At 42.2% G+C, this 11967-nt stretch overlaps 1 protein-coding gene across 1 annotated transcript in view; it reads left to right on the top strand.

Annotated features, from left to right (window-relative positions):
- The first annotated feature begins 614 nt into the window (after positions 1-614).
- LOC140716709 (uncharacterized) overlaps positions 615-11967 on the top strand; it is an 82663-nt gene continuing 71310 nt past the window's right edge. Inside the window, exon 1 of the mRNA XM_073029522.1 lies at positions 615-801. Coding sequence (XP_072885623.1) covers positions 615-801 — 187 coding nt within the window. The remainder of the gene's footprint in view (positions 802-11967) is intronic.

The raw sequence follows: 11967 nt of genomic DNA, 5'->3' as shown, positions 1-11967 counted from the left end.
GATAAATGAAAGAAATGGTGACATTCTTCACCCATGTACATACCTGACGTGGTAGAGACCTGCTTGTTGGCTTCACGCTGGGAACCACAGGGTTTCCTAAAGAATGGCATGCTCTGCTACCCAAGCACGTTGCTTCACCTGAGTTGGATGCACATGACTGCAATCTCTTGTACTTACCTGCAGTAAACACAGTGGCGATCGGAACAGCTTTCATACTGAATGGTCAACAGGAACCAAGATTTGTTTGTTCAGCTTTTTTTAGCAAATCACTTGCTCATCATAGTCACTCCGACTCCCAAGCTGCACTCCATTGAAATGGGTACAATAGCATTGTTTATTTTATTTAGCTACAGTGCAGAATAAGCCCTTCCGGCCCTTTGAGCCACGCCACCCAGCAACCCCTGATTTAACCCTAGCCTAATTATGGAACAATTTACAATGACCAATTAACCTAATAACTGATATGTCTTTAGACTGTTGGAGGAAACGAGCCCCTGGAGGAAACCCACGTGCACACGGGGAGGACATGTAGATTCCATACAGAGGACACTGGGATTGAACTGTGGTCTCCAAGGCCCAAGTGGTAAGAGCGTTGTGCTAATAGCTACGCTACCATGCGCTGTTGTGGTGAATTTATTGCACCTCTACCCCCTCAGGAGTCTGACGAGATTCAGCATGTCATCGAAAACCCCATGGTGGAGAGTGTGCTGACTGGCCGCATTACGGCCTGGTACGGGAACACCAATGCCTTTGAGCGGAAAATCCTGCAGAAAGTAGTGGGTTCGGCCCAGTACATCACGGGTAAAACCCTCCCAAGCATCGAGCACATCTACATGGAACATTGCCATAGGAAAGCAGCATCCATCATCAAAGATCCTCACCACCCAGGCCATGCTCTCTTCTCGCTGCTGCTGTCAGGTAGAAGGTACAAGAACCTCAGGACTCTCACCACCAGGTTCAAGAACAGTTACTACCCCTCAAACATCGGGTTCTTGAATAAAAAGGAACAACTACACACATTTATTCAGATGTTCCCACAACCAATGGTCTCACTTTAAGGACTCTTTATCTTGTTATTTATTGAAATTTGCATTTGTACAGTTTGTTGTCTTCTGCACTCCTGATCTTTCATTGATCCTGTTATAGATACTATTCTATAGATTTGCTGAGTCTGCCCGCAGGAAAAAGAATCTCAGGGTTGTATGTAGAAATGTGTATGTATTCTGATAATAAAATTACTTTGAATTTTGAACAAATCAACTGTTTTAAATCCTATGAGGGAGCAGAAGCATTTAAGTTCAGCTAATATCCACAATGGTGACCTCAAAAGAAACATCAGAGTGATCTTTACAAACCCTGCAAATCCAGCAGCCTCCGCTGAGGAAGACAATCTCCCTCCATCTGCAGGTGCATGTTAACAAAAATCATGAAACAGTAGAGAACAGGGACAAGCCTTTTGGGCCTGAATGCTAATGCTGAACAGATGTCAAATTAAACCAAATCTCTGCAATCTATACATGATCCATATCCCTCCATTCCCTGCATAGTCAAGTGTCAATCTAACAGCCTCTCAAACATCACTGTCATATTTGCTTCCACCACTATCTCTGGCAGCATGTTCCAGGCATCTACCACTCTGTGTAAAAAAACTTCCCCACACACCTCCTTTAACATTCCCCTCTCGACTTCAAAGCATGTTCCCTAGTATTTGGTATTTCTACACTAGACTGTCAACAAAATCAATGCCTTTCATCTTTTTATAAACTTCTATTAGGACTGTCCTCAGACTTCAATCCTCCTAGTTCGTTCAACCTCTCCTTATAGCACATACCCTCTAATCCAGGCAATATCCTTGTAAACCTCTTCTGCACACGTTTCAAATCCTCCACAACATTTCTGAACTGCTCACTATAAAGGGAAAACAAAATTAATTTGACTCCAGGCCTGATGATTGAGGCATTGGGACAAATATCCAAGCTTTTATCCTTTTAAGGGGGAGTGAGTGAACTCCAGAGTGCAGGTTGGAGGCATCTGTCAGCATCACTGCCAATGGTGGAACAAAAGAAACTGGGAAGGTAGCAGAGGACAGATCTCCTGTTGAGCTAGAGGAATAGAAAAGGTCAAGGCAATCAGAATGATAAAGCATTGTCAATGAAGAGAGAAATATGGAATAGTTTGTTTACACAAGATTTGAGCAACATTTTTAATAAGGCTGAAAATGACGGATTCTTGGGAAAGAAAAATATTTCCATTTTCTTTTTTTGGTAAATTAATTCCCTTCAATGAAAAGGAAGAACATACATTTATGAACTGACTTGATTACTTCAAAATATTTCAAACAGCTTTGCAACCAGAGAAATATTTTTCAGTATATTATTGTTGTTACAATGTGAGGTCCTGAGTGGTCATTTGGGATTAAGGGTGACTTGCCTCTCTGCTTTAGTGGATTTGGAAGTGGTCCCTCTTTGAGCTGGGTTCAGATGCCCCTCTCCAAACCAATGTTCTGTAGGGACGTCCCAACCAACCACAACACAGCTGGGACCGGAGAATGGCTAGAACCTGCTGATTTTTCTCAGCCGTTTCCACAGTGCACTCTAAAGCTTCCAATCCTGTGCCTACAATATCCGGGGCCATCATCACTTAAAAACAATTAAAGAGTGTCTGAAGAGGAACATCTTTTGTATTGTGGCAAACTGGCTGCAGAGAGGAGGGGAAGGAGAAAAGCAACCTCAGTGGGCTGTATGGGCAAATTCTGTTCCTATGTCTTATGGTCTGATGGGAGCAGTGTCTATCGGTCTATACCATTTAGCATTCTAGGGAATACTGGAGATGAAGCAGAATCAGGTTTATTATCACTGACACACATGGTGAAATTTGTTTTGCTGCTGCAGTAAGAGCAATACATAAGTTACAATAGAAATATATTAAAAAATAAGTAGGGCAAAACAGAGAGAAAAATAAAGAGGTAGTGTTCATGGGCCATTCAGTAATCTGATGGCAGACGATCTAACATTCAGAGGTTAGACAGTTTCTGTAGAGAGAGAAACAATGTTAATACAGGTTAAGCACCCTCTTGTCCGAGATTCCAAAATCCAAACATTTTTGAATGCTCGCATGATGTCACAAATGGGAAATTCCACAAGATGCTGGGAAGGTTCCCAGGCGATGTGCATTATGAAAAGTTCTGAGAAGTGACCTTACGTATGGAATGAATAGAAGTTAAAGAAAAACAGAAAAACACTGCATAAAGTGAGAAATGAAGATCTCAATCGTGTATTGAAAGAGTGGATTTGTCAGCATCAGAGTGAACATATGCCGCTTAACGTTATGCTGATCATGAAACAAGCAAAGATCTATCACGACAAACTGAAAATTGAAGATAATTGTGAATATTCAGCAGGCCGGTTGCAGAAAAGGCATGGTATTAAATTTTCAAAGATTTAAAAAAATTTATTGATAAAGTGTCTGCTGATCATGAAGCAGCAGAGAAATTAATTGATGTGTTTGTAAAGATCATCACTGATCACAAAAATCTAACACCAGAACAAGTCTACGATGCTGATCGTTTTTTTATTCCTTACATAAAACCTAAAAAAAAGTAAAATGCCAATACAGTGTAATCACGGCATCATAGGTGGAGACCGAACATCTGCTGTTGCTTGTTGTTGAACAGCCGATTCAGGAATTCTCTCGAGATGCTGCTGTGCTGCTTTCCTTACCCTGAACACAGTAGATTTTCATTTTCTTAATGCTATGTAATAATTTTTACTGTTAAGTACATATGTGTGATGAACAAGTGTAAGACAAAGAATGTTTACCACATAAATTCAGAGTTGGAAATGATGGCAATCCGAAAAATCTGAAATCTGAAACAGTTCTGGCCCCAAGCATTTTGGATCGGGGTACTCAACCTTTATTTTAAGCAGATGATCTGAAGACAAAAACGTTTTCTCCTTCTCAACAGATGCTGTCTGACCTGCTAAGTCATTTTGAGTTTTTATGTCAATGCTGACAGTCACTTTTGGTTGATCAGGGCTCAGATTTCATTAGTTCCTCCCTCATGCTGGTTTCTTCCAAGGAAGATCCTCGCTTAAATTGAGTTCGTAAGGCAGACCGAACATAACACCTTCTGTATGCATGTAGTCTCAGCAGAACTCATTACTAAGCACAAACCCTGCCAGAGGACCATGGAAGAAAGGGAAGATGGAGGGACACCAAAGAGAATTTTTCTTCATTTGCTATTAATATCTTGCAAAGTATTTGATATAAAATCCTCCTAGTGTGAAATTCTTTACAATTCCGACCAATATTCTGTTCATATTTCTATCCAACGTTTGACAAGAGATCATGTGCTGGTGCATGAGGGAAACCAACCACTCTGCAGGTAATGATTACTGTACACACAGTCAAACAATGGGGCTTATCTCTGGCCCCACTAGGGTATACCTACAACCCATTGGTGAAAGATCAGTGCATTATTGCCAATGGCTGATACCACCGGGTGCATTCTTTGGAAGGTCAGTGAAACAAAGGACAGCTTTATCAAGAGTGACTCACTGAAGGATAATGGATGGGGGTGGGGAAGGGAGTTTTGGATGGGTGTTAACCCTTTGAGGGTCATTCTGGTTTACAATCAAATGTGAGGTTCCTCGCCCTCCACATCTTGTGCAGTATTACCAGTGACCACAAAGGTCAAGGCAGCTGAAGTGAGCTTTCACAACAAAGAAAATGCTTCTTTTTTTAAATACACCCTGCAGAAAAAAAATTCCCAGGAATTTCCCTTTCAGCAAGAACTCCGCCAAATAGAAAAACACAACTGGAAGAGTTCAGCATGGTTATAAAAATTCCAGCACTGATATCCCTGTCCGAGCTATCATTTTGTCTCTGGGATTTCAAAAGGGAATTTGGGAATAATTTACCATTGGTAATTTCCTCCTGAACTCTTGAGGGATCTGGTTCAATGAGGGGTAACTGCTTGAGTACCTTAGATCATACAGCACAGGAACAGGCCTTCAGCCCACGATGCTTTGCTGAACTAGTTAAACTAATGATGCCTGATTAACCCTATCTCTTCTGCCTGCTCATGGTCCATATCCCAGCATTCTCTGCATGCTCACATACCTACCTAACAACTTCTTAAGTACCTTTGTCATATCTGCTTCCACCACCAGCCATGGCAGCACATTAGGGGCAACCTCCAATCTCTGCGTGAACTAATCATGTCCCCCACATCACCTTTGAACTTCCCCCTCGTTTTAAATGCATGTACCATGACCTTGTCTTGGGCCTTTCCTCTCTAAGGTTAAAAAATAGGGTTATTTCACTACTCAGCTGTAGAAGCGTCATACCTGAGTCCTCTTATTTTTCCACAGGAATAATGTTTGGAAGACTGACTCATGACCATTATGTTTGCCATCTTTTTGGCCATGACCACCATTCCCTCCTCCATCTGGAGGCAGTACCATCCACTTGTGACTGTAACCGACCAAAATCTATCAATATAAGCATTTTTGCTTCAGCTTTGTGGCCGACCTGAGTCACGCTAGGATGCTATTGGATCAAATTCAACAATTCCATTGGTTTGTCACTTTCCTCACTGCCTGGATTGGGGGATAATTGTATCAACTTGCTGCATTCCAACGCTTTCAGATCAGGCACTGGAAGGAAAGGGGTACTCAGTCCCAATTTAGTTAGTATCCCACTTGCTGTGCCCAGTTTCAGCTATATGGATGAGTTGAAAGATCGTAGGTTCAACTCCCCAGATTATGTAATTTAGATTGATGTTGCTAGTACAATACTGAGAGATCTTTCAGATGAAGCCTATCCTCTTACTGGTACAAGAGGTTCTGCCATATTATGTCAAAAAAAGGCCTTGGCCAATAATTATCCTTCAGCCAATCTCGTCATGACCTTGTACCTTATTGTCTACCTGTACTGCACTTTCTCTGTAACTGTGACATTCTGTTATTGTTTTGCCTTGTACTATTTCAACGCACTATTGTAATGAAGTGATTGTGCGAACCTTATGTCAGACAAGTTTATCACTGTACTTCGGAATCAGAATCAGGTTTAATATCACCGGCTTATGTCATGAAATTTGTTGTCTTTGTGGCAGCAGTACAATGCAATTCATAATAATGATAATAATAATAACAAAGCTTAATAATTACAATAGGTATACATTAAAAACTAAATTAAATAACTAGTGTAACAAGAGAGCAAAAAATATAGTGAGGTAGTGGACACAAGTTCATTGTCCATTCAGAAATCTGCTGGCGGAGGAGAAGAAGCTGTTCCTGAGGCATAGAGTGTGTGTTGGTACGTGTCAATAATAAACGGATTTACCAAATTTATCAAATTGGATCAGGAATCGGTATTGGTTTGTTATTGTCACATGTACCAAGGTGCAGTACAAAGCTTGTCTTGCATGCTGTTCATACAGATCAGACCAATGTGGTAGAACAAGGTAAGGCACAATGCAGAATAAAGTGCAACAGGTATTGAGAAAGTCCAGTGCAGGCAGACAAAAAGGTGCAAGATCATAGCGAGGTCAATTGTGAGGTCAAGAGTCCATCTTATTGTACCAGGGTACAGTTGGCCTTATAACAGTAGAGTGTTTAGATAACCTCTCATACTATATCTGTGCCCAAGCTATGTACAGTAGTACCTTGCCTGACATTTCAGATGAGAATTGGAATTTATGCTCTCATCCTTTCCAGTCCTGATGAAGGATCTCTGCCCAAAACGTCGACTGTTTATTTCTCTCGATAGGTGCTACCTGTTCTGTTGAGTTCCTCCAGCATTTTGAGTCAGGTTGACAATCACTGACATATGTCATGAAATAGGTTGTTTTGTAGCAGCAGTACAGTGCAATACATCAAAAATTCCAAAAAATTACAATGAAAAATATATTTTAAAAAAACATTGCAAAAAGAGAGCAAAACAGTGAGATAATGTTCATGTGTTCATCGACTGTACAGAATCTGATGGCAGAGGGGAAGAAGCTGTTCCTAAAGCATCGAGTGAGGGTCTTCAGGCTCCTGTACCTGCTCCCTGATGGTAGTAATGAGAAGAGGGCATCTGCGAGATGGTCGGGGTCCACAAGGATGGATGCTTCCTTCTTGAAGCTCCACCTTTTGAAGGAGTCCTCAATGCTGGAGAGGCTACTGCCCACGAGGAATCTGGTTGAGTTTACTACCCTCTGCAGCGTTTTCCGATGCTGCGCAGTGGAGCTCCCGTACTAGGTGGTGATGCAACCAGTCAGAATGCTCTCCACGGTTCATCTGTAGAAATTTGCTGGAGTCTTTGGAATTATAGCAAGTCTCTTCAAACTCCTAATGAAATGTAGTGAAACACCCAGGTGTCAGGAAAGGCCCTATATACATTGTTTTTTCCCCTTATAAAGGCTGAGGTTCACAAATCAAAGACAGAAGTTGCACTGGGCCATCAGTGCGTAAGTTCCACAGCCAGTTATTGTGCTTTGTGATTAGAAAGGCAATTCCATGGAGATCTCTACAAACTTTAATTGGAAAGCCTTGCATCTGAGGGTTAAATAATTAAGCGGAGCTCCATTATTAGCAGAGTCTGCTTTAACTGTTCACCATGTGTAAAGATGCTGTGTTCCATTAAACTTAATCTTACTCATTGTCGTGAAATACAGTAAAATACATTCCTCTCATATGAGGCTAATGAGGCGTAACACATAACAACACTCAATTAAGGACTTCTTGTTCAATATGCCTGCACAATTTAAATACAACTTAGAGATTGTAAATAATCTCTCAATGAAAAGACGAGTAAGATTGCTTGTAATTAAGATTAGTTTTTGGATGTGGGTGTCAGTGACAAGGCTGGCCAGCACTGACCATAGGCTCATTTCCATTTCCTGAGCACTCCTCACACATTCTGACGATACGGAAACTGCACTGTAGCAGACAGGAGGGCTCTACAATGGGCAGTTAAAACTGCCAAACTCATCGCCAGCACTAGTCTACCCACCATCAATGGCATATATACATAAAGGTACCAGAAAAAGGCCAGCAATATCATCACCCACTCTGCTTATGGACTGTCTGTCCCACTCCTATCAGGGAAGAGGCTATGCGGCATCCACACTGGGACCACCAGTTACTTCCCCCAAGCCATCAGGCTGCTCAACACCTCCATCCATTAACACTACATCCACATCAACTAGTGTCATTTCATGTATATACAGTTGGTTATGTATATAACAGTTACCTGCATTTTGTGTTTTATAGAATTATAAATATTCATATTTATTGTGTTTTTTCTGCTTATTGTGTTTTTACGCTGCATCAGATCCGGAGTAACAGTCATTTTGTTCTCCTTTGCAGTCATGTACTGAAGAGTGACAATAAACAATCTCGAATCTTGATCTGGAATCCTGGGATTTCCAGTTAATGGGCTCAATAACTACTAAGAAATGGCTGGCTTCCTACGATGATAGGAATACTGAGTTTTGGGGGGGGGGGGGAAGCAGAAGATTACAAGAATTTTAAAATGGAGGCATTATTAAATCAGAAGCCAATGTTGGTCAGCAAACACTGGCATGGAGGGAGAGTGAGATCTAGTGTGACTGGGGATCCAGGTGGCTGAGTTATGACTGAACAAGTTTCTTCAGGAAAGCACTGGAATAGCTAATGTCTGAGGTGATGAGATGGAGATGAGCGTTTCAGTAGCAGATCATTTGAGTCAGAAGCAAAAGTAGATGGGTTTGGTGAAGATGTGGATATGTGATTTGAAGCTTGGTAAGTCCAGTTCCAAGATTGGGCAATGCCAGGGAGATAGCTGGAGTTGATGGCTAACAAAGGAAGTGGACTGTGGGTAGAGAAACTTGTGCTGAAATAAGTCTGGACCCTGGTCAATGCGGACTGACTTTAAAATGAATAGGTTAAAAACTATTTCTAGATCTGCCTTCTTAATATCAAAATGTCAAGTTGTGCATGAATATGAATATGTGTATGCATGTTTGCCTACATGTCTACGCGCGCGCGCACACACACACACACACACACACACACACGCACACCCCCCCATAAAACAATATCAATAAACACAATAATAAGAAACAATAAATATAAATACATAACATAGCTTATACACTATATAGATTTATATACATAAAGTGACACAAGTGTCTGTACATTAGGTGACTCTGACAGGAAACGATAAAGGATGGTGGTTAGGGGTGTGGAGGGGTGGGTCGGTGGGTGGAGGTGTTGATCAGCCTTTCTGGTTGAGAAAAGTAACCGTTTTTGGGTCTGGTGGTGCTGGTGTGGATGCTACGTAGCCTCATCCCTGATGGGAGTGAGATAAACAGTCCTTGATGAGTAAGATTTTTCATGATATTGTTGGCCTATTTGTGGCAGCTTTCTGTGTATATGTCCTTGAAGTTGGGTAGGCTGGAGCCAATCACGCTTTGCTAGCATGCTCTCTACTGTGCATCTGTAGAAGGTCGTGAGTATGGATGTGCAAAGTCCAGCTCTCTTCAGCCTCCTCAGAAAGTAGAGGTGTTGGTGAGCGTTCTTGACTGTTCTGATACCGTGAGAGGCTGTGTGATGTGCACTCCCAGGAGACTGGAACTGCTCGTAGTTCCTGCTGCTGATGTGCGGAATGGTGTCTGTCACACCGACCACCATGGACTAGTTGTTTGCAGCTGCAATGTACTACAGATGCTGGAACTTGGATTTAAAATAAAAGACAAACTCAGTGAGCCAGGCAGCATCTGAAAAGGGAAAAGAATGGTTGATGCTTTGGGTCAAGGCTCTGTACCTGGAGCGGAAGAGCGGGGGAAGATAAAGAGATGAGGGGAGGTGGTGTAACAAGAGTTGGCAGGTAGATCCAGGTGAGGAGGGATGATAGGCAAATGGAGGAGGGAAGAGTAGAAATAGTGACAGAAGCTGGGAGATGATAGGTGTAGGCCACAGAGCTGCAGATGATGGAGTCTGATCAGAAAGGAAGGTTGAGCATGGAACTCAATAAGGAGGTGGGGCAATCTGGGTGATGGGCAGGTGGAAGAGGAGGAGAAAGGGCAGCTGGAGGCTCTGAAGGGAACATGGAAGGGACAGATGATTTATATTATGTTGTCAGCCAATGGATCATTTTGTCATGAGCATGGCCAGTGTCCCTGCAAACGCTGGGGAGTATTTCACTGGACCACTATATCAGGTTGTGTTTTTTATTGGTTACATACAGTACAACAGTGCACTGACAAAGTGCAGAGAGGTATCAGTCTACCATTGATTCTATTGTATTTTGTCGTTACATTGTGAATGCCTGTAAGAAAATTAATCTCAGGGTAGCATATAGTAACATATACATATCTGATAATAATTAGAACATTTTGAACATCTTTGCTTATGAATACAAGATGGAAGTTCACTTTCTAAATTTCCTGCTCTTCTGTCTGAAGCACGTGCAGAATCGAGGTTTTCCCTATTCGGTAGAACTCAGTTTTTCCCATGTCACTGGGTAAAGCCAGAAAACAGTGAATATGCCTCCACAGGTCTTGCATTCAAACACTGAGACAGATAAAAGCATTTCATTAGCAACAGATTTTTATTCCTACAGAATGAATCACTTATCTTTACCTGCGTCAGAGTTTAATGCCATTTAACCAGATCTTTATGCGTTTTCTGTCATCCTGTGTGAAACATCTTGTGAGGCTGATAGCTCAGTAGACGGAGAGGTTGATTGTACAGAAGCACATTCTGGCCTAATCTGTAGCAACAACTATTTCTCATAAATCTTTTGCTCCCACTCAGAAGAAACTGACAAAAATAACACTTGCCATTTGCTTCAATAAAAGAGAAACACTCGCTCAGAAGACGTTGGGAATCCCTGCTGATTGTCCAGGCAAAGAATTTCTAAGTTCCCCCTCAGACTATCTTATTGAACAGATTGTATCCAGATGAAGGTCAGAATTCTAAAAACAAAATGTAAAGCACCATATCTGGAAATGTCTCGTCTCTGGTCAAATTTGAAGGATAGGAGGCCATTGTACAAAGAATGCAGGTTAAAGCTCACTTTTGATTTACACTGTAACAATACGTATGTTTTTGCAGGGACATTGATGTCTTACTCCTATCTCGACACACCTCCACTATCCCCAATGATCAGTCAAAGGTGTGGTGAGGTATCCTGTCCCAAGAGCGTTTTGTTACCATCTTGCGAGCGATTAGTGACGCTACTCTTTCTGGTGATGCGCACAATGCATAAGAGAATTTTATTCTGTTTTGAGATTCAGCACAGTGACGGGCCCTTCCGGCCCAAACGAGCCTGCGCTGCCCGATTACACCCATGTGACCAATTAACCTACTAATCTGCACATCGTTGGAGTGTGCGAGCTCATGGAGGAAACCCTCGCGGTCACGGGGGGGGGGGGGGGGGGGACATACAAACAAAATTGAACCACTACTCTACCACGCTGCCCATTTCTACAGGCCTAACAGGAACCTGTCCAATTTACAGTTTTGGCCACTAATAGAACATAGAACAGTACAGTCCCTTCAGCCCAAGTCACTGTGCTGACCTTTCAACTTACTCCAAGGTCAATCTAACGCCTTCCCTCCCTCATAGCTCTCCACTTTTCTTTCATCCATGTGCCTATAATGTCCCTAAAGAATCGGCCTCTACCACCACCCCTGGCAGTGCCCACCACTGTCTGTGTAAAAGATCCAACCTATACATCTCCCCCATACTTATCTCCAACCCATCAAATTAACCATTTTTGCCCTGGTAAAAGGCTATTCTCATATTTTCCTATAGCTAGGAGGAGGCTATTTGGTTTCTAGGATCTATACCAACCTGTGAAACCGCATTTTCCTCTAGCCTATTCTCACTTCTGCCAATGATGAGCTCACCTCTCTGTGTACATGGGGGCCCAATTTACCACTAACCAGCAGCCCGTTCTTCTTTAGGATGCAGGGGAAACCTGCCCCATCACAG

The sequence above is a fragment of the Hemitrygon akajei genome, chromosome 26 (genome assembly GCF_048418815.1).
Source record: "Hemitrygon akajei chromosome 26, sHemAka1.3, whole genome shotgun sequence".
Taxonomy (NCBI): Eukaryota; Metazoa; Chordata; class Chondrichthyes; order Myliobatiformes; family Dasyatidae; genus Hemitrygon; species Hemitrygon akajei.
Note: the sequence above shows the minus strand (reverse complement) of the source record. Positions and strands in the feature narration are given on the sequence as shown.